The 24,182-nt window shown below is 44.8% G+C and overlaps 1 protein-coding gene across 2 annotated transcripts in view; it reads left to right on the top strand.

Annotated features, from left to right (window-relative positions):
• Positions 1 to 24,182, top strand: part of LOC128738032 (probable E3 ubiquitin-protein ligase HERC2) — a 43,280-nt gene that overhangs the window by 6,790 nt on the left and 12,308 nt on the right. For both annotated transcript variants that reach the window (XM_053832846.1, XM_053832847.1), the window contains exons 3-6: positions 1,675 to 5,446; positions 5,504 to 6,915; positions 6,972 to 7,123; positions 19,601 to 24,131. In XM_053832846.1, coding sequence (XP_053688821.1) covers positions 1,675 to 5,446; positions 5,504 to 6,915; positions 6,972 to 7,123; positions 19,601 to 24,131 — 9,867 coding nt within the window. The remainder of the gene's footprint in view (positions 1 to 1,674; positions 5,447 to 5,503; positions 6,916 to 6,971; positions 7,124 to 19,600; positions 24,132 to 24,182) is intronic.

The raw sequence follows: 24,182 nt of genomic DNA on the forward strand, positions 1-24,182 counted from the left end.
AAAAGCAGTTTTTACGCTCAATACAAACGATATGTTCATTGAAATTTTTCATAGTGTTCCTTGCGTCTGTCAGAACACAATGATAAATTTTCGTGAACATATCTGTTGCTTCGAGCATAAAAATTGCTTTTGAAATATCGGAAATCAGCGATTCATGTTTGAAACTTGAAGGCGGTATTTGACAAAATTGACCATAAAATTTTATTGCATAAATTGTCCCAACTTGGTATCTCTATGTGAATTGCGGGTGATGATTGATGGTTCTGTGTCACAACCGTTTTCTAACAAATCTGGAGTCCCACGAGGTAGCAATCTTGGACCACTGCTGTTCATTTTGTATTTCAATGATGCTGCTTTCGTTTTGGATGAATGTTTTCAGTGTAGACTAGCGCTGATGATTTAAAACTATGCATGACAGTACGTACGCAAAAAGATTGTTCCCGTCTACAAATTTTCGCTGACATCGTTTGCTGACTAGTGCCATAGAAACAAACTGATTATTAGCGTGGAAAAATGCCAGGTGATGACGTTCCATCGCTCGGTACAACCGATTTTGTTCGATTACCATATTGACGGAATTACTCTTACTAGGGTTACTAAAGTGACTGATTTGGGAATTCTACTGGATTCAAAAATATGCTTTGATTTACATACTTCGACATTTATATCGAAAGCAACGCGGCAGTTTGGATTCGTTTCTAAGGTGGCGAAAGTTTTTTCGGATCCATATTGTTGGAAGTCATTGTACTGTGCTCTCGTCCGCCCAATCTTGGAAAGTGCGTCTATAATATGGCATCCACCATGTGACCTGCTCATGGTGTCTCCGAATTGAACGAGCTCAGAAACGGTTTGTTCGTATCCTGACAGATGCCAGCTTTAGGGGATAGATACTTCGGAACGACGACGGAAGATCCAGCAATCATTATTTATAGCTAAGTTACTAAATGGTGAAATTGATGCCTCCGAAATTTTCTCAATGTTGAATTTCCGTATCCCAGGTAGAACTCTTCGAAATACGACGTTACTGCAACCAATTTTTCATCGAACGGTGTTTGGGTATAATGAACCGTTCTCAGCATGCATTCGCGCGTTCGCAACTGTTGAAGAGTATTACGAGCTTGACGAGCCAAGGAAACGTTTTTTGTAAGGTACACCGGGGCTATTTGAAACGATTTTTTCAAAGTTCGTCTTCGAAGTTCTCTAATAAAACTATAAAATAATTATTTTTAAATTTGCTGATGCCATTTACTAGCCTAGTCCAATGACTATCGATAAAAAATAACGAATAATAAAAGTTGTTTTAAACGAGTCGATTCTTAAAATTTTAGATGCTTATTTGCGGTGTTCCATTTTCAGATTTCTTCACTCTTATAAATTTTTGTTTATTGGGATGGGAATAGAATCAATGTAACCCCTTAGCCTCGCTAAGACCGCAATATGTGCATGGCCGCTGCGTGCCTTGTTGGTATTAGCTACATTTCAACGTTAATAAACCATGTGGGAAATAATAGATTATAATGCGCAATCCTCGCACATTTCGGTAATAAACCTTGTGTGAATAGATTTATTCAGTAGAAAGTGACGGGTCGCTAAAAAGTGAAGATTCTTTAGACAGTATAAGATCATCAAACTGTGATTAATCTTGCTAATGTAAAATCATTTTTTCCTTTGCAGAAAAACTCCAGCTTCGATCGCACGCCAATGAAGGACTGTGACAAGGCCACGTTCGGTTTGGCTCGCGTCGGAACGCGTGCAGCGTTAAATTTCTCCTTCGCTTTTTTGCGCCGTGCCTGGCGCTCGGGCGAAGATGTCGAACTTTGCAGTGAGCTGCTCTCGGAAGCCCTAGAAGCCCTGCAAACCCTACCGGAAGCATCACTCTTCGATACCTCTCAGATGTCTTCGCTTTGGATCGAAGTGGTAGAAAAGTCGATCAAATTTTTGCGCCAGGTAGTGCTCGGCGATGTGATGGGCGGTCGCTGTCTGGTACCGAAAGCGGATCGCCACATCGCACTGAACTTGCTGCTTGAGCTGGGAGCCCAAAAGGGAACGCTGGGTGGTTCGCTGGAAGGAATCTCACTGCTGTTGACGTTGCACGAAAAGGATCTGGAGAGTGAAGACAATCGAAGCCCACCGCAGAACAGCGGAGCACCGCTCGTTCCGCTGTTGAAACGCTACGAACAGATCGGTAGTTTCGCGACGTACAATGCCGGGGATTCGTTTCACTTTGGACCGACGGAATCGTTTCTTCGGTTTCTTACGCTGCCGGAAAACGAGACCACTGACGTGGATTTGAAGCAAGCTGCGGTAATTATCATAAGCCACCTGGATCGGTTAGCTAAGCCGCATTTGCCGGCCGGAAATTATTCGGTGAAGGCAATCAACAAATGCCATCAGCAGAAAATTTTCACTCTCGGTTGGAGTTCCTGTTCGCCGGAGATGTATGGATTCACGTCCGAGACGGCTAGCAACGGGACGAGTCAGCTCTTCGGATCGGCTCCTCGCTATTCAGCCTCGACGATCGATCTTCCGCTTGCTCTGCAAGCGAAACAGATTGTTTGTACGGAAAATAGTATCTACATTCTGACGACCAACGGTCAGATTCTGTTGCTGCATTCGAACTGTACGGAGAATATTACGCCGAAAGCGGTGGAAGGACTGGAGGGAGTGAATGTTGTGCAGATTGCCGCTCACTGCGAGGGAAGGCACGTGCTAGCGCTGAGTTCAGCTGGTGAGATTTGGTCGTGGGGTGTGGGTGAGGGCGGTAGATTAGGGCACGGTGATACTTCGTCGAAAGAAATTCCTGCTCGGATTGTGGCACTTGTGGAGAAGCAAATTAGTGCGATTTTCTGTGGTGCGTCCTACAGTGCGGCGATTACCGCCAACGGGGAACTATATACGTGGGGTCGAGGAACGTACGGTCGACTGGGTCACGGTAATTCGGATGATAAATTCATTCCGATGCAGGTGCAAGCGTTGAAATCCTACACGGTTGTGGATGTGGCGCTTGGCAGTGGCGATGCTCATTCGATGTGTGTCACGGATGGTGGTTTGCTGTTCGCTTGGGGCGATGGAGATTTTGGAAAGCTTGGGAATGGTTCATGTAATGGATCTCCCGTTCCGGTACAGGTTGAAGGTGTGGCGAATGTAGCTAGAATTTTCTCCGGGTCGCAGTTCAGTGTAGCGCTTAGTTACGATGGTAAATTGTACAGTTGGGGAAAAGGGCATGGTGGACGGCTAGGTCACGGCAATTCAGAACATTCCAACGTTCCGCTATTGATTCACACCCTGGAGGGGAGGAAAGTCGTTGACGTTGCGGTGGGTTCCGCACACTGCTTAGCATTGACGAATTCTGGAGAACTTTACGGCTGGGGTAGGAACGATTACCAGCAAATATGCCCGTCTTGTGTTTCTCGGGATCCGATTATTCAAAGTCCGATTCTTACGACGCCTCCAACGTTGCGGATCTCCGGAATGGCCTGCGGAGCAGCCCAAAGTATCGTCTGGTGCCACTCATCTACACTGGGCGTAGCAGCGAAGATTCCATTTGTGGTGGACCTTAGCGACCATACATTCCGAATGCTCGATCAGCTTCTTTGCATGGTGTGCAACACTCAAACCGGCCCCGGAGACATCCGACATCCACCGAGCCAGGAAGCGGAATGCGTCGCGGTGGCTTCTTTGAATCTCCTACGACTGCAACTGCATGCAATGATAGTGAATAACGTCTCCGCTCGGCAAGTAGGTCTAGTGGAGGGCTCACGACTGCTTGCCAGCCTCAAATCTCGAATTCTCGGGCTAGCCGGAGGTCCTGTGATTCTCAAAACTATTCAAGAAGCCGCTCAGTGGACCCTTCAGGTTGGCTGGTCCATACTTTTACCAACGGCTTCAGAACGCGCCCAAACGCTAACCTCGCTGCTCCCGGCCGGTCACGACACAACCACAGCTAGCAACAGTTCCGGCCATCGCTTCATGACTGATCTCCTCGTTGGCTCATTAATGGCCGAAGGAGGCCTGCAGACTGCACTCAATCAGGCCATCAACGCTCAACGCTCGCAAGACTGCACTTCCACTGGGACCCACTTGTCACTATTGCATTTACTCAAACAGCTACTTCGTAATAATTCCAGCTTAACGCAAGCTCGACTAGGTCAGCTAATGCTTGGACCATATCTTAAGACTGAGGAAGCCTTTTCCTCTCCCGAACCGCCATCGCCTAGCCTCGATCTGCTGCATAAGTTCCAACGACTTCTACTGTCCTACATGCACCAGTCCAAAACGGATGATCTCAGCGGTGCGGAAGCCCTTCTCGACACGTACATCCAACAGGTGGTAACGGCCTGTGTGACCACCCTAAACAAGGCCCACGAAACTATCCTACAGGGCAAAGATGGGGTTCCAGATATTCTCAAAAATGACATTTCGGATGCTCTCCTGCACGAACTACTGATAGGTTTAGTTCTGATCCAGCGAGAAAAGTCTTTCTTTCTGTCGTCATTCGATTGGAACAAACACTTCATACCGCTGCTGCACGCTTTAGACAATTTCAACCGGCTAACGCACGAAGGGGAAGTATTCGATTCCGATGACATGGGATGGCCGGGAATAATCTGTCGCGGAGCGACAAAAGCCGGCCTTCCGGTTCAAGAGGAAACCCTCCTCATCCGTCAGAGTGATATCGAAAATCACTGCAACGACGGTGGCCACTGGGTGATCATCAACGGGAACGTGTACGACGTAAAAGACTATCAAGCGGAAAGCCCTGCGACTCAGGAAATTCTCACCGCCAACGCCGGCAAGGACATCTCGCTGGAAATCAGCAACCCACAGCATAGGACTGCACTAGAGTTTATCACATCGTTCCTGCGAGTTGGCCGCTACGCAATCAATGAAATTTGCGACAAGGAAAGTCCCCGTCAAATGACCACCCTCACTCATTTCCACTCCGAGTGCATGCTCTCGTACCTGCTCGGACTGCGGTGCAGCGTTCTACAGGCCGGATCCACCCTTCAACCAGCGGAAACTCAGTGTAAAAACCTTCTAAACTCCATTATTCTAAGCGGAGGCCTGCAAGTGCTACAGCCGAGCAATCCGTTCGACGAGGAAAAAGGTGAAGCTCGGAGCAGTGGTTCTACCGCCGGTAGCACTCCCACCGATGCCTCCAGCCAGATACCGATCGCGGACGTACCGCAGATGGCAAACTGGCCGTCGGTGCTGATTTCACATCGCGTCGAGAATATGCTGTCCAATCTGGGCGAAGGTAAGCTTACCGATCCGTTGGTAGCCTCGTGGATCGCTATCTGCGAACGGTACTGCAAGGAGCACCATCTGATTTGGCATCAGGAATTTCCCCCGGAACATCCGGTAATGGAGCTGGAACGACTGCTGATGGCCGTGCTGATTCGGCACCAAAATCTCGGGCCGCTGGCGCTTGCCGTCGTTGATCGAGGTAAGTTTTTGTTGTGTTACGATTTAGTGGTAGGATAATAATCAATCTCTTCCGCAGAGCTCAGCGGTAACTGCTCGAAACCGCCGCAACCGATCGTCAACATCATCAAGATCGTCCACCAGACGAAGTGGGCCATCGTCAAGATGCGCCAGCAGCTGAACCGCAGCTACAAGGAGGTGTGCGCACCGATGATCGACAAATGCCGCTTTCTGCTGTACGAAATCCGACCGGCCATCAGCCTAGAACAGCATGGCCTTGCCAACCTACACATTCTACACAAGCTGCCCCGGTTCAAAGCGCTGGTCTATCGAATTATTGCCGACATACGGGCCGCCAAGAAGCAGCTGGCCACCGCCAAACCGGAAGACATCCTAAACGTTACGATCCAAAGTCAGTTCAGCAGTTCGATCACCAAAATCCAATCGCAGGAGAATCTCAGCTGTAAGAATCTCTCCACCGAAAATCTAGTCCACGAGAGTTTGATCAAGGTAGAAAGTCTCGAAAGTTTGACGGCGGTCGCTGCCCGGGACCGTTCCTCTTCGCCGGTGGTACTAGCCGTCCAGAAGCACGCAGCATCCGACGAAAACCTACTGAGTGTCGGTAGCATAGAAAATGCTGCGGCCAACAACTGTACCACCGGAGGTGGAGTAATTATAGGCGGAGGTGGTGATGGTGGTGGCGACAAAAAGATTTCCCTCACGAGCGATGAAATCAAAACACCCACCAATGAGTTAATCGATTACAATAGTTCTAAAATGAAGAACCCGGATGGAGGTGACGAATTCATCAACAACGTGATCGCTAGTTTGAGTGAAAAATGTCTGCTCGAGTCGTATCCTTCGGAGTTCAAGAACGGTGTTAGCCAGCAGATTGTGGATTTTATTCTGTACGATCTGTGCGATGTTGAGACGCTACGGCGGGCGATGTACTGCCAGATTCAACGCTACCAGATTCGCAAGCAAGGCCTGGAGATGTTCTACGAACTGCTGAAGATTGTGGGACTCTTCGATGCGGCACAGTATAACCTATTCAACGGATATTTGGGACTGCACGCTGCAAAAGAATGCGATCAGAATGAGAAGTACATTTTGGAAAACTTGAATATGATAACCGCCTTCCAGAAGGCGGACATTTTGATTGCACAGGCAAAGATCATTGAGTGGAGCGTAGCGGAGCTGCAAAAGTATGTCAATCAGGAGAAGATCAACGGGCGACATCGCAATCACGGCGAGAAGGACAATTCCAATTTGGGCACGTACGTGTTTCTGAAAAAGCTGCCGAGAGCTAGGTTTTTGCTCAGTATTTTCGGTATTCTGTCGAAAACATACGAAGCGAACGAGCTCAGTCTACTGATCAATTCCGGAGTTTTGGGAAGCATAATGGGACTGCTGAGGCAAACCGGAGCCGACCTGCCGAACACTCGGAATAATACGGATATTTCGGTCATATACGAAGATGTGGTGAAGAATGTGAGTGTATTTTTTTAGATTTAAACGAAATTTAACGGTTTTGTTTTTGATTGTAGCTTAAATCGGCCAAAGAAGCATTGCCCGGGCCGGAATTAGCGAAGCTAATGAAAATCGGCACGAGGATCGCCCGTGGAGCTGACTGGAAATGGGCCGAGCAGGATGGACCAGGTGGAGAAGGAAGGATCATTAGTGAAATCGGTGAAGATGGGTAAGTAATTGAACAATGAAAAATAGGGTGATTTATGTATTTTGGACTGGCGTTACGCGTATTGATCATAATAAGCCAAATGGATAAATTGGCCTTCTGCGGCAGAGCTATCAGCTGGTTACGTTCGTAGCTCGTTGGTCGTCAGCTAACAGTAAAAATCGGTGCTAATTGTTCTGAGAAATTTGCTGCTCCATCTGGGATCCCTCAAGGTAGCCACCTCGGAACATTGATTTTCCTCATATACTTCAACGATGTAAATTTCAAACTGAGAGTTCCCCGTTTGTCTTTCGCCGGTGATATGAAAATCTTCATATTCGTTTAACCTTTTAAAGTAAAACTGGAGGCTGAGGCTGGTATAGTCATCAATACATCGACGATTAAAAGCATACGAGCATATTAAACTTCAACAAAGAATTCGGGTTAACGATCATGAAATCGAACTTTGCCTGACTATACGAAAACAATATGAAAACTATACGACTTCGCATCTCTAGAAAACTCGGCCACTCAATCCTATAAATTGGAGTATTTCCAGGTACGGTCACTTGGAGGCGCTAGCTAGAGGCTTGCGATGGCTAGACCTATGTTGGGCGCCCCTTCCTAGTTGCCTGCCCCATTTCATATCCGCCCCAGTTGACTACGAGCCTGAGGAGTAAAACGCGCCTAAAGGAGGACAGAGATCGTAAAGAATTAAAACAACTAGTTCGAGCTAATGACACGCGCAAGTTTTACGAGAAGGTGGGCCAATCTCGTAAGGGCTACACACCGAAACTTGACATGTGTAGGGACGAGGGAAGGATTCTGATCACAAACGAGTGCGAAGTGGTCGACAGATTGAAACAGTTCTTCGATGAACACCTCAATAGCGAGGTTTCAGAAGGAGGTGAAACAAAAGTTAACCTAGTGTCCATGGAAGATAGTAATGTGTCAACACCTGATCTTCAAGAAGTCAAACGTAAAATCGGGTTACTGAAGACCAACCAAACCGCTACGCTGGTAAGGACCGAAAACCGGCAGTGCTTTATAAACATGGCTGAAAAACGCTGACAACGGCTCTACACTGGGTAATTTCCAAGATTTGAGAGAAGAAGAAACTATCGGAGGAATGGGTGAAGGAGTGGTTTGTCCCATCTACAAAAAAACGTGATCGGCTCGAACGGTGGTAATCGCCGCATGCAAGGTACTCTTCCAGATCCTGTTACGCCGGTTGTCACCGATAGGACAGTGTTTCGTGGAGAATTATCGGGCGGATTTCATGGAGGGTAGCGCTACTGCGGACCACATTTCCACAAAGCTTACATATCTTAAGGGGAAACCGAAAGTGGCTCAAAGATGACTGGATAAATGGCTACCATTCGAAGCATGTATTGTTTTGCGCCTTAAAAATGCATCTGTATTGGCAGAGCACGCTTTCGCCGCGTAATCAGTGCTTCCAGCGCTGTTATAATTTCCTAAAACTTGTAATTCAATTTATCGATCTGCTATGTATCAATAAACGCTCAGCAAAACATAATTGCTAATGGAAAATAAATTTAACTGCACATATCGATCATTACGTGTTCATAAAAGCGACCAATGTATAATTTGTAATTAGTTAATAGATATTTGGTTACGCACATATTTCGTTGAACAAGCGATTTCCGAAAAAGCAGCAACACAGTATCAAACTTTCGTCACACCAATGAGCTTTTAAAGAGCTTTCAACTTTCGCCGCATCGATGAGCTTAGATGAGTAAACAAACAAAACGCAAACGTAGGAATCAAAAACGCAATCCGATGCAAGCGGATTAATTAAACATCCTAGTGATCCTACGCATTATTCAGTTGCTGCTGTTAATTTTGATTAAATCGGAATGCCTTGATAAAGAAAACAAACCCTTTTTCGGGATGTTTGTAGTCAGTGCGGTTGGCTGCGGATCAACTATTTATGTTTGCAAGCTCCGCTATTTGACATATATTACCAATACTAATGCAATGTTCAAATAAACGTTTCGGTTTTTAACGAACACATGAGATGTACAGTACAGTGTTTGTCGCACTAACACAATAGCGTTAGCCACTTTCGCCACACATGCCCACGTATCGCATATTCATTGATTTCAAAGCAGCATACGATATAGTCGATCGAGACCAGCTATGGCACGCGATTTTCCGGATAAACTGACTCGACTGATCAGAGCTATACATCTTGGGGACACTCTAGAGTCGCTTTAAGACACGGCGAGCGTTGAAAGAAGGTGATGGTTTATCGTACATGCTGTTCAACATCGCTCTTGTGGGGGCGATTCGACGAGCGGGTATCGAAACGAGAGGCTAAATTTTCACCTAGGGTAGCCAACTCCTAGGCTTTGCCAACGACTTTGATATTATAACCGAATTTTGCGACGGCGGAGACAAACTACGCTAGACTGAAAGCGGAGTCTAGGAGAATTGGGCTAAAGATACATGAAAGGAAGAGGCTCAACGGAAACAAACGCGTGCCCTCCCACGGACGGTAACCGTTGACGGCGACGAACTAGAAGTGGTAGATGAATTCGGGTATTTGGGATCGCCGGTCACCGTAGACAACAACACTAACTAGGAGATCCAGCGGCACAAAAGCAAAGCAAAGCCTAGTTGCTACATTCCATTATCGAAACTTGACCTTCTGTTTTTATACGACAGACTTCGCAGCCAGCTGTTGCTATGATCCTTTTGATTCCAACAGGCTCTTCCAATTGAGAACTCGTGTCTCCATCCCTCAGTCCTTGGCTACTCGTCGATTTTTTAAGCGCCTCGACAATCGCAAGTCAGCTTCAATCTAGTTTAGTCATCTAGCACGTGGTGTCCGTCTATTACTGGTGTCAGTGGGATCATTGAGGAGAACAGATTTCTTCTCCGCTCTTAGCCGTGCGAAGATTGTCCACGCCGTCCCAAAAGATTATTAGCAGTAAACACTGACAATCCCACAATCTTCAGAGTACCGGAATAAGTTGAAGTTGAGCTGGTGGATGCCTTTCAATATCTTGGTAGCTAGACAACGCCCAATGGTGGTACCAACCACACGGATCAGGAACGCCAGGGGTGCCTTTGCAGGTCTGCAAAACACTTGGCGCTCTAACCAGATCACTCTACACACCAAAATCCGATTTTTTTCAACTCAAACGTTAAATTCGTTTTGATGTACGCCTGCGAAGCATGGTGCGTCTCAGCGGAGCTTAGCTTAGACTGATTGCACATATCAATGGTTGCACTCAGTGATTGACCCGAACCAGTGAAATTGCACAATGAATCAAGTGAATGAGGTTGGGAGTGACCGATCATCCTCACTGTGCAAAATTCAGTGACTCGATATATAAAGGGTCAATAACTGCGCCGGCCACGTCCTTGCAATCAGATGGGATTGGGGAAGGAGTGTTAGTGTAATCTTTGCTGTTTTTGGGACCGTGTTAACCTCTGCATCCCTGCAAAGATTACAGGAAGGAGTTGCGACTTGTTAGTAAGGCAGGTTTCGTTGGATTATTTATTTATTTATTTATTTATTTTATATAAAACGATTAGAATTATTACATATTTAAGTATTTTTAAGTCGACAGTCCAGATAAACCTGTTCAAGATATTTTAGTTTTGCGAACAGATTTATACAAGAGAAATTTTTTTAGCTTTGCTTGGAAATAGTGTAAACAGGCAGAGAATTGTTGGATCGAGGTACCGAGTAAAATGTGCTATCATTATTGGTAGCAAAATAAATTCCAAACCGCTGGTCGTAGGGAGTTTCGCTATAGGCATCCGCGATTATGATTTGTTTCTGTAAATAGCAGTTTTCTGAGAAAATCGCGCGTATGAGTTATGGTGTATACATTAATCGTTTCGTTTACTACAGAGAATGAGCATGATGTACTGATATTGGATCCGCGTGTTTTAATAGTATATAGTCAATATGTATGAAAAAGATTGACTATCGGGCATCTTAAACTTCAACCAGCACAAAAGGAAAAGAATGTTGGTTATCAATTACTTTGCTAATCAGTTCACTCCAAATACTCTACGAATAAATGAGTATACTCAATGACTTGACCACGTATCACTTGATCTACTTGAAAATTGAGCATCACTATTTCCAGCCCAACCGCTGCTTATATCGAAGACTGAGTTCTGGAGTCTTCGCTTATATCAATGTATCGCAATCATACTCCTAAACCATTAAACAATGAATATGCTGGATGTTTTAATCCCTTCTGTGGATCAAGCATTAATGCGTATGAGAACAAAAGATTCTTCACTTGAAAAAATCGAATTGGAGTATTCCGATGCAATCCGAACTGCTTCAGATTAGTCTCACATCCCCACAATCAGATAATCATATTCATAAAGATATCTGTCTTCATAAACCAAAAACCACCGTAATTTTGAACAAATAGGTACCGTTGTCAACACGTCTCATTATCATACAAAATCAACTGGTAAACAACAGGCTCACTATATTCTCCCTCTGGTATGGATCATTAAATGCAGTGATCTAATGCAAATACTAGAGAAAACCCAAATTCCGACGCCACATGGGAAGTTCAAGAGAGTAAAAGAGATCGTGGTATACGTACAAGGCATCCGGGCCTGAGCTCGATACGTATAAAAACTATACTGCAACTATACCGGGCAAAAATATTATGCTTTTTTGCAAGTAAAACAGATACCCTAGTTCCGCTCGAGCCCACCGTAGCAAGGACGGAGAATACTGCGACCGTCTTGCTAGACTAGATTGTCGACTTTGCACGATTGATAATGTAGTTAGCACCCGCAAAGTCTCTGCGCACTAGATTCAACATCCCCTCGCGGACCCAAAGTAGCAATATCGAGGACTTCACCAAAATCACGCGTTAAAACTCGTTTAAGAACCGTCACGTTAAAAAATTCACATCTCCGTGATTGTACCGTGCAGAACAAAAATCACGTATACTCGGCTCTTAATCTGAGACAAACATTATTGCAAATTACATTTAAATTTCTGCGCGAATTAGTGCACCTGCTAAATTTTTGAAACTGCTATGCATTCAAAGCAAAATGAAATTGAAAAAGTTATGGATTTTTTCAAATGTAAACACAACATTAATATTTAAAATGGTTAGGCAAAATTTACTTAAAAAATTAGATAAATAATGCATAACATTGATAGACCGACAGCGCGCAACTTTGGGTTAAAAATATTAGCCGCCTATGTACCTATCATCTTCAAAACAAAAATGCAATATTGCATTCCTGAATTTTAGTTGCAACACTTTACGCCTCCAAAAGAAAGAGAGAATTTCTGATCAATTTATGTTATGTTTTACCAGCAGTTTAAAATCTGCGTCAAGCGAGCTAATCCAGGCTGAATAGACATGTTCACGATATATTTGCAACACGAATATCCCGTATATTCAAAATAAATACTATTGTGTGTAAAAGGCAAAAACGAGAACATCCCCGTTACTTCTCCCTCTCACACAAAAGCAGACACAAATTAGTAGCTTTGTATACTCGATTGAATCCTTGCATACCTAGCGACGCCAGCTAGGATAGGAATTAAGATTATATATCCGCATCATTCCAAACGGGCAAATACGTATAAGATAGAAAGAGAACGAAAATATGTGTGTACTGCCCGCTGTCGTGCCGCCACTCTGTTTATTAGCGCATCAGTATTTGTATTTGCGCATACGAAATAACTGGGAAAACGGCTTGAAAGGAACGAGCTGGAACGGAACACAATCAAATAAAATAAATTTTTTTGATACTTCCTTTGGCGATAATCCCGTTCCTGATCACTATAGTGGCTATATCTCAAAATATTACTAGTCACCGTTAACTATTGCATTTTATTAACACTTATTTTCTAATATAGAACACTTAAAACACATTGAAAAATCAAAAATATTCACGAGCACACGCGACTCCATGGTGCGTCTCAGCGGAGACAACGCAAAAACTACCGCAGGTATTTAACCGTTGGCTGCGATATTTTATTCCTTTCTGGTGGTCTGACAACTGGATATCTACCGAGGAACTTCATCGTCCATCGTCGGTTTTGTTCTGGCCTAAAATAAAAGGGGAATTTTACCACCTACCTGGCGTCCCTAAACGGTTTCTCCATATGAGAATCTTGTCTTCCTATTCTATTCACTGATATTTGGTACTCCGCGTGTGGGTCGCTCTCATTCCCGCATAAGTTCATTTCGCATGTTGATAAACGAAGTTAATCATGCGGAGAGCGCCTCTCACCTCTTTTCGCTTAACGTGCGCACTACCGCCGAACCGGGAGGCAACCCGTAAATGCCAAAGCGGCTCATGGCACGTTGTGCGAGTCTGCAAAATTGTTCGTATGTTTGTTTCTCCGGGCTAAACAAGGCATGCGGAAGAAACAGTTCAAGTAAGCTTTTTTTGTTTTGTTTAACTTTAATGCGCGAAACTGTGCCACGCCTTTGCTGACCAACGCGCCTTGTATTTTTGCATCAATTGACTGGAATCTAATCTGAAGTTTTTGGAGCGTCATAGAATTAAAACCAGCAAATCAACCCCTTTACACATTATTAAACGCGTCGAGTCGCAGAAACTTGACTTGAAACTTGACCTTCTGTTTTTATACGACAGACTTCGCAGCCAGCTGTTGCTATGATCCTTTTGATTCCAACAGGCTCTTCCAATTGAGAACTCGTGTCTCCATCCCTCAGTCCTTGGCTACTCGTCGATTTTTTAAGCGCCTCGACAATCGCAAGTCAGCTTCAATCTAGTTTAGTCATCTAGCACGTGGTGTCCGTCTATTACTGGTGTCAGTGGGATCATTGAGGAGAACAGATTTCTTCTCCGCTCTTAGCCGTGCGAAGATTGTCCACGCCGTCCCAAAAGATTATTAGCAGTAAACACTGACAATCCCACAATCTTCAGAGTACCGGAATAAGTTGAAGTTGAGCTGGTGGATGCCTTTCAATATCTTGGTAGCTAGACAACGCCCAATGGTGGTACCAACCACACGGATCAGGAACGCCAGGGGTGCCTTTGCAGGTCTGCAAAACACTTGGCGCTCTAACCAGATCACTCTACACACCAAAATCCGATTTTTTTCAACTCAAACGTTAAATTCGTTTTGATGTACGCCTGCGAAGCATGGTGCGTCTCAGCGGAGCTTAGCTTAGACTGATTGCACATATCAATGGTTGCACTCAGTGATTGACCCGAACCAGTGAAATTGCACAATGAATCAAGTGAATGAGGTTGGGAGTGACCGATCATCCTCACTGTGCAAAATTCAGTGACTCGATATATAAAGGGTCAATAACTGCGCCGGCCACGTCCTTGCAATCAGATGGGATTGGGGAAGGAGTGTTAGTGTAATCTTTGCTGTTTTTGGGACCGTGTTAACCTCTGCATCCCTGCAAAGATTACAGGAAGGAGTTGCGACTTGTTAGTAAGGCAGGTTTCGTTGGATTATTTATTTATTTATTTATTTATTTTATATAAAACGATTAGAATTATTACATATTTAAGTATTTTTAAGTCGACAGTCCAGATAAACCTGTTCAAGATATTTTAGTTTTGCGAACAGATTTATACAAGAGAAATTTTTTTAGCTTTGCTTGGAAATAGTGTAAACAGGCAGAGAATTGTTGGATCGAGGTACCGAGTAAAATGTGCTATCATTATTGGTAGCAAAATAAATTCCAAACCGCTGGTCGTAGGGAGTTTCGCTATAGGCATCCGCGATTATGATTTGTTTCTGTAAATAGCAGTTTTCTGAGAAAATCGCGCGTATGAGTTATGGTGTATACATTAATCGTTTCGTTTACTACAGAGAATGAGCATGATGTACTGATATTGGATCCGCGTGTTTTAATAGTATATAGTCAATATGTATGAAAAAGATTGACTATCGGGCATCTTAAACTTCAACCAGCACAAAAGGAAAAGAATGTTGGTTATCAATTACTTTGCTAATCAGTTCACTCCAAATACTCTACGAATAAATGAGTATACTCAATGACTTGACCACGTATCACTTGATCTACTTGAAAATTGAGCATCACTATTTCCAGCCCAACCGCTGCTTATATCGAAGACTGAGTTCTGGAGTCTTCGCTTATATCAATGTATCGCAATCATACTCCTAAACCATTAAACAATGAATATGCTGGATGTTTTAATCCCTTCTGTGGATCAAGCATTAATGCGTATGAGAACAAAAGATTCTTCACTTGAAAAAATCGAATTGGAGTATTCCGATGCAATCCGAACTGCTTCAGATTAGTCTCACATCCCCACAATCAGATAATCATATTCATAAAGATATCTGTCTTCATAAACCAAAAACCACCGTAATTTTGAACAAATAGGTACCGTTGTCAACACGTCTCATTATCATACAAAATCAACTGGTAAACAACAGGCTCACTATATTCTCCCTCTGGTATGGATCATTAAATGCAGTGATCTAATGCAAATACTAGAGAAAACCCAAATTCCGACGCCACATGGGAAGTTCAAGAGAGTAAAAGAGATCGTGGTATACGTACAAGGCATCCGGGCCTGAGCTCGATACGTATAAAAACTATACTGCAACTATACCGGGCAAAAATATTATGCTTTTTTGCAAGTAAAACAGATACCCTAGTTCCGCTCGAGCCCACCGTAGCAAGGACGGAGAATACTGCGACCGTCTTGCTAGACTAGATTGTCGACTTTGCACGATTGATAATGTAGTTAGCACCCGCAAAGTCTCTGCGCACTAGATTCAACATCCCCTCGCGGACCCAAAGTAGCAATATCGAGGACTTCACCAAAATCACGCGTTAAAACTCGTTTAAGAACCGTCACGTTAAAAAATTCACATCTCCGTGATTGTACCGTGCAGAACAAAAATCACGTATACTCGGCTCTTAATCTGAGACAAACATTATTACAAATTACATTTAAATTTCTGCGCAAATTAGTGCACCTGCTAAATTTTTGAAACTGCTATGCATTCAAAGCAAAATGAAATTGAAAAAGTTATGGATTTTTTCAAATGTAAACACAACATTAATATTTAAAATGGTTAGGCAAAATTTACTTAAAAAATTAGATAAATAATGCATAACATTGATAGACCGACAGCGCGCAGCTCTGGGTTAAAAATATTAGCCGCCTATGTACCTATCATCTTCAAAACAAAAATGCAATATTGCATTCCTGAATTTTAGTTGCAACACCTTACGCCTCCAAAAGAAAGAGAGAATTTCTGATCAATTTATGTTATGTTTTACCAGCAGTTTAAAATCTGCGTCAAGCGAGCTAATCCAGGCTGAATAGACATGTTCACGATATATTTGCAACACGAATATCCCGTATATTCAAAATAAATACTATTGTGTGTAAAAGGCAAAAACGAGAACATCCCCGTTACTTCTCCCTCTCACACAAAAGCAGACACAAATTAGTAGCTTTGTATACTCGATTGAATCCTTGCATACCTAGCGACGCCAGCTAGGATAGGAATTAAGATTATATATCCGCATCATTCCAAACGGGCAAATACGTATAAGATAGAAAGAGAACGAAAATATGTGTGTACTGCCCGCTGTCGTGCCGCCACTCTGTTTATTAGCGCATCAGTATTTGTATTTGCGCATACGAAATAACTGGGAAAACGGCTTGAAAGGAACGAGCTGGAACGGAACACAATCAAATAAAATAAATTTTTTTGATACTTCCTTTGGCGATAATCCCGTTCCTGATCACTATAGTGGCTATATCTCAAAATATTACTAGTCACCGTTAACTATTGCATTTTATTAACACTTATTTTCTAATATAGAACACTTAAAACACATTGAAAAATCAAAAATATTCACGAGCACACGCGACTCCATGGTGCGTCTCAGCGGAGACAACGCAAAAACTACCGCAGGTATTTAACCGTTGGCTGCGATATTTTATTCCTTTCTGGTGGTCTGACAACTGGATATCTACCGAGGAACTTCATCGTCCATCGTCGGTTTTGTTCTGGCCTAAAATAAAAGGGGAATTTTACCACCTACCTGGCGTCCCTAAACGGTTTCTCCATATGAGAATCTTGTCTTCCTATTCTATTCACTGATATTTGGTACTCCGCGTGTGGGTCGCTCTCATTCCCGCATAAGTTCATTTCGCATGTTGATAAACGAAGTTAATCATGCGGAGAGCGCCTCTCACCTCTTTTCGCTTAACGTGCGCACTACCGCCGAACCGGGAGGCAACCCGTAAATGCCAAAGCGGCTCATGGCACGTTGTGCGAGTCTGCAAAATTGTTCGTATGTTTGTTTCTCCGGGCTAAACAAGGCATGCGGAAGAAACAGTTCAAGTAAGCTTTTTTTGTTTTGTTTAACTTTAATGCGCGAAACTGTGCCACGCCTTTGCTGACCAACGCGCCTTGTATTTTTGCATCAATTGACTGGAATCTAATCTGAAGTTTTTGGAGCGTCATAGAATTAAAACCAGCAAATCAACCCCTTTACACATTATTAAACGCGTCGAGTCGCAGAAACTTGACTTGAAACTTGACCTTCTGTTTTTATACGACAGACTTCGCAGCCAGCTGTTAGAGTGCAGGACAATTGCAGGGCCAGTTGCTACGATCCTATTGACTCTAACAGCCTCTCCCAGTCGAGATTCGAACATACGACGACTGACTTATTAGACCAGCATCATACCTCGAAGCCAATTGGGAGGCTATCCCCTCCTTCAAAAACTGACGCAAGAATATCCCCACAGCTTCCCACTGTTCCTAACAAAAGTACTAATCGCCGCGAAATGTGAATCCGAGAGGAAGAGAAAGATAGGTGAGAGGAAATTTCAACAAGTACTCCAACGCAACAACTCAGGACAAGCAAGGCCCAAGGTTCACCTACTAAACAACTGTTGACTAACAGGTCATCACAACAATTCACCGACGAACAGATCAACACACTAAACATGGGACTAAACTACGCAGTAACAACGACGCCAAACATCGAGAAGAACACTATCATCGACATGGAAACAGCAGTTTGCATCTGTGATCTTCAAGTCTCCCAAATAAATCATCAAGGAGAATCATCATCAAAAGAAGCGGAACCCTGAAGTCTGCATCGTCAAGGAACTGAAAGAAAAAGCCAGTATACTACGTAAAGGCAGACAAAGGAGACAAGGTGGTTATAATGGACAAGGAGGACCACGATCAACAGAGGCAAGATAAAATAAATAACGGCCCATATAGACAGCAAAGAAACGACCCGCTATCCTAAATAGTTAAGCGAGTTAATTGTAGAATTAAATAATGCCAACCAGCGCTAGGAGACTGCATCGGAAAACTACGGACATCAAACCCTGCATTACCTAGAATTAAAGGACAGCCCAAAATACACAAACCAGGAACGGAAATGCGGGAAATAATCACGGGAAACGGATCACCCATGGAAGAGATTGTCAAGTGGTTGGTAACCGAGTTCCAAAGAATGCCAATATAATTCCCGTGCCGTTTTGTCAGCAGCACACGAGAATTCGTCGAGCTCCTAAAAACATCGTGAGAACTAGCAGATGACGACATAATGGTCTCTTTCGATGTTACGGCCTTATTCCCAAGCGTCCCCGTAAAAGCATCGATAAGTCTCTTGGAAGACTGGCTATTGAGACAGCATGAGAACAACGCATGGAGAAAAAAAGTGGGCGGTTATTTAAAGCTGACTCGTTTGTGTATGGAGGAGAACTACTTCATATTCAGAAACAACTATTACAAACAGTTGAACGGTGCACCGATCCATTATCACCATTCCTGTGTGAGCTGTTCATGGCTAACATTGAAAGCAAGTTGGAACAAAATCAGGTACTCCCAAAAAGATGATGGCGATACGTCGACGTTTTCAGCATAATCAAAAAGGGAGAACTGGAAACCATTCTAACAGCCATGAATGGCACACACAGGAACATATACTTCACATAACGGAAAGCTTCCTTTCTTGGATAGATATCGTTGCAATCAGACAAATTGAAAGCACAGAAATTGAAATTTACAGGAAACCAACGAACAGCAAACGAGTTATACCTAGCTCATCTTACCACTCCCACCAACACAAAGTCCATCACATGATATATTATAGGATGAAAACATTACCGTTAAGTGAGCTAGGGAAACAAGAAGAATTGACACACATTTTGGAAATTGCACAACTGAACGGATACAAAGAAAGGACAATTCAGAACATTATTGCCAAGAAAAGAAGAGAAGCATACAAAAAATCACTCACAACACTAACACCAATAACACCAGAACAAAACTAAATTTTGTAGAATTAACCACAATGAAGCAGTATTGAATTCCAGACCTCTTTCAACATTTCAAATGATCCTACTGATCTAAACGTAATCACCCCAGCGGATTACCTCAATTCGAACATTGTTTGATATTTATGTATAATTGAAATTATATCCATGCATCATTGTTTAACGATTGGTTTTCTGTTTCCCAACCAACAGATGGGTTCGCGTCGAGTGGGACAACGGATCGACCAATTCGTACCGCATGGGCAAGGAAGGCCAGTACGATCTGCGGCTGGCGGACAGTGCTCTGAAAGCGCTTTCACCGGACAAGGACAGCGAGCCGGACGAACTGGCAGATCCCCAAATGTACAGTGAATCGCATCCGACCAAATTGCTGCGCAACGTTTGCATCAAAACGTTGCACATGATGTTTACCTCGGCCGGGATGCACGCCGACCGGATGCAGGAGAATTCACTGCGCAGCGTAGCTTCCATGTTTCGAGCCATCCTAACGAATCGGGTTACCAATTATAACTTTGGGCTGGAACAGTGGACGACGCTCGGGTTTTTGAGGGCCATCTCTTCGTCCAAGGCTTTGTCGAAACAGCTCACCTCGCCGGTTTGGATCGATTTGGCTTTTGAGGTGCTTAATGCGGCTATTACGTGCAAGAAGGATGTCTATAAGAAGTTGCACTGTTTGCGTTTGCTGCAATCGACGTTGGTTAACTGGGGTCAAACGGAAGCCGGTAGAGTGGATGACATTATTGTTAAATTGTTTGAGGTGCTCGGACGGATCAGTTTATATTGTCCGAATGATCTTTCGCTGTTGAACAATTCGGTTGATGTGAAGTCTAGGGTGTTGTACAGTGCTTCGCACACGGGAACGATTGGTGAGGAAATAATCGTACTCATAAGAAAGCTGCATACGTTGCCTCTGTGGAATGAGAACATCAATTCGTTTATTGCCCAGAAGCTTTGTTTGGTTGCGGATGTGTTCCTGGTTAATGAACTGGAGATAAATTTCGAAGGGGAAAAGTCTGCCATCATGGGAACTTTGTGTACGATTGGAGGTTGTGATTCACGTCCTCGACTGGGATTGAATTTAACACTGGATGGGGTTCGGGGAACCATCTCCCGGATGACCAAGAAGGGAAAAGTTGTGATGAACGTTCATTCACTGGCCGACAGTAAAAAGATTCCGATCTTCAAGGTATCCGAGTGTGCTGACATTGGGGCGTTCAGTCTTTCGAAGCTAACCATCAACGAAATGCTGCTGAATTCGTGGGCTGTTCTGTTCTATGGCATCGGTCAAACGCCGATGAATGTTACCAACAGTATTAATACGCAACTTTTGCTGACGCAGCAAATAAATTTCTCCGCCTTAAAGGCAACCAAAGTGCTATTTCGACACCAAAGTTTGTTAAGAAAAATCTTGCGTCAAAGATCGCCAGGAATTACTCGCAGCTCCTCGAAGGATAGCCTATCGGATCGGGATGCTAGTCCCGAGGACGGAAAAAGTCGCAGCGAATCCAACACGTCGGACGAATCCAATACCTATACGGAACTGTTGATTCAAACCATGCTAATCCGAGCGACTCAACCTAGCCCACTGAAAGCTTGCTACTCGTTCCAAGAGATGGAGCTAGCGGCTTTAAACATTACCCAAATGCTTGCCAGTTACGTGCACAATGACATGAACGCTCCGGCGGGTTCCAACAAGCGTGCTCTGCCCCTCAGCATGCCGACGATGATCCACGGCGTTCCGTTGTACAACCATGAATCCGGCTTGGAAGATGCACAGACGCCATCCGGAGCGGAAGTGGCGGCTACCTTGTCGGTTGCCAGTGGAGGAGGTCCACCCGGAATCGGTTGCAATCGAGGAACAGCCCGACGAAGTCCTCCCGGTCCACTGGTGGCGCAGATTATGGAGATGGGATTCACCCGGAAATCGGTGGAGACGGCAATCAAAAGTTTGACGCTGCACACCAATATACGACCAACGGCCGAGCAGGTCGTTCAGTGGATCTTAGAGCATCCGGATGTCACGGCAAATCTCGGTGGAAAGGGCGATGATAACGATGCCCACAGTGATACGGAAAGTGTCAGCTCGGATACGATGGAGGGCAGCTCGTCGTTGCATGATTCCCAGCATGTCATCTACAAGTTGCGGGATGATTTCAAAACGGCCGATCAGTATGCCATGTACGTTAGAGGGTTTATTTGCACGGGAATGCTCGTCCGATGCTGCCAGGACTTTGAGGAAGTTCGAAAGGGTGAAATCGGAACGGTTCTGAAGGTGGAACCCGAAGGACTGCATGATTTGAACGTCCGAGTTGACTTTCAGTTGCACGATCGACCGTACTGGATGCGTTTTGGACACTTGGAAATGTTGGAGGCACCCTGCTCGGAGAACAGTTCCACGATTAGCGTTGGATCGCAGGTTAGAATACGCCAGAGTCAGCATTTTCGGTATCGATTGAACACGGTGCCGCGAGGTAGCGTTGGAACAGTGAATACCATCAATGGTAACGAAGTGACCGTGGAATTCCCCAACCAGATCGGGTGGAATGGACATCTGAGCGAGCTGGAATTGGTATCGAACGCATTACACCTGCAGGGATTGGGCCAAGCTGGAGCGTTGGAAATAATAGACGATTGGTCACGTTGTATTCGTTCGCTAACAGTTTCTTCTAATGAAGCGTCCGCTAAAAACCTGCTCGATCGCAGTTCGAACTACTGGCAGAGTTCATCCACTCAAGGAAAGCACTGGATCCGCTTGGAAATGCACTATCAAGTGCTGATTCAATCGCTCTCGATAAACGTTGATCCGGATGATTACTCGCACATGCCATCGCTAGTTATCATTCGGGCCGGCGATTGTCTGGCTACCCTTAAGGAAATTCACTGGGTATCGGTCAATCCGACGGATGTCGTTGTTCCACTGCTCAACGATTGCCGGCAGTATTACGCCTGGATCGAAATTTTCATCAAACAGTGTCGCAACAATGGCATTCAGTGCAAAGTTCATGGAATTCAGATCGTCGGTAAGCGAAGGCCGAATGATCTAGAGATGATGATGCAAAATGCTTCCTTCCTGGCATCGGACAATGATGTAGGTGCCGAGCCGACCTTCACAGCGAATTTTTCCGATGAACAAGCAGCGAATGAAATCACCTCAAAGGTGCTAGTTTGGGGTCTGAACGATAAAGAGCAGCTCGGAGGTCTCAAAGGATCCAAAGTTAAACTACCGACCTATTCCTCGGTTCTCAGTCAACTAAAACCGATTCACATCGCCGGTGGATCCAAATCGCTGTTTATAGTTTCCCAGGATGGAAAACTGTACGCCTGCGGCGAAGGAACCAACGGCCGGTTAGGGCTAGGACACAACAACAATGTCCCAACCCCAAGACCGGTTCCGATTCTAAATCAGTACGTCGTCAAGAAAGTGGCCGTTCACTCGGGAGGAAAGCATGCGATGGCTCTTACTTTGGACGGAAAAGTGTTCTCCTGGGGTGAAGGAGAGGACGGTAAGCTTGGTCACGGAAATCGCCTAACTTTAGAGAAACCGAAACTAATCGAAAGCTTACGAACCAAGCGGATTCGTGACATCGCATGTGGATCTAGTCATAGTGCGGCGATTACCAGTTCAGGAGAACTCTATACTTGGGGTTTGGGAGAATACGGTCGGCTGGGTCACGGCGATAACTGCACTCAGTTGAAACCGAAGCTGGTAACTGCTCTACAGGGTCATCGTGTCACCCAGGTTGCTTGCGGTAGTCGAGATGCTCAAACGCTCTGCCTCACCGAGGAGGGATTGGTGTTTTCCTGGGGTGACGGGGACTTTGGAAAGCTTGGCCGTGGAGGATCGGAAGGATGCTCCGTTCCGCATCAGGTCGACCGTTTGAACGGTGTTGGTGTGATTCAGATCGAGTGTGGAGCTCAGTTCAGCCTGGCTTTGACCAAAGTCGGCGAAGTGTGGACTTGGGGTAAGGGAGACTACTATCGGCTGGGTCACGGAACTGATCAGCATGTTAGGAAACCTACCCCGATCCAAGGTCTGCGCGGTAAGAAAGTCATACACGTCGCCGTAGGCGCACTACACTGCCTAGCAGTAACCGATAACGGCCAAGTGTTCGCCTGGGGCGACAACGACCATGGCCAGCAAGGATCTAGTAACACAGTTGTCAATAAAAAACCAAATTTGGTGCTCGGTTTAGATGGAGTGTTTGTGAACAGGGTTGCCTGTGGTAGTTCACACTCAGTTGCCTGGAGTATGCCGCAGAACCCTTCGGACCAAGATAAAGAACATCCCCTTGCGTTTGCAGTCCACAAAGATCCCCTGGGAAGCCATAGCCTTGGAATACACGCCTCCGATACGGAACCGACGACTCTGCAACCACCTCTGCTGCCAATTTTAAGACCACAGCGACCTTCGCTGTCGGAGCGCGTTCTGTCGTTGGAAACCTACGGTGCCAGACAAGCAGCTCTTTCGCACATTTTGAACGCTATGAGTATCCTCCATGCCAGATCGTGTATTATAGCTGCCCTAACAGGGCACTCGCAGTTAAACTTGCAGCAGGATAAGGCAACAGAAGGATACACGGAAACGCGTCCCATAACTCCCATATCGGATAACGAACTTCACGACGTGAAAGCCGACGCAGAGATTGTTAAGCAGCAGCAGCAACAGAACGAAGTTATTGCTCATGGTGGGGGCGAAGCCCCAGCGGATGTTTCCGGTTTGACGGTAAGTTTACCATCGTATTAATTTGGTAGAATTACTAAACAAAAATCTTCC

This window comes from Sabethes cyaneus, chromosome 2 (genome assembly GCF_943734655.1).
Source record: "Sabethes cyaneus chromosome 2, idSabCyanKW18_F2, whole genome shotgun sequence".
NCBI classification, from domain to species: Eukaryota; Metazoa; Arthropoda; class Insecta; order Diptera; family Culicidae; genus Sabethes; species Sabethes cyaneus.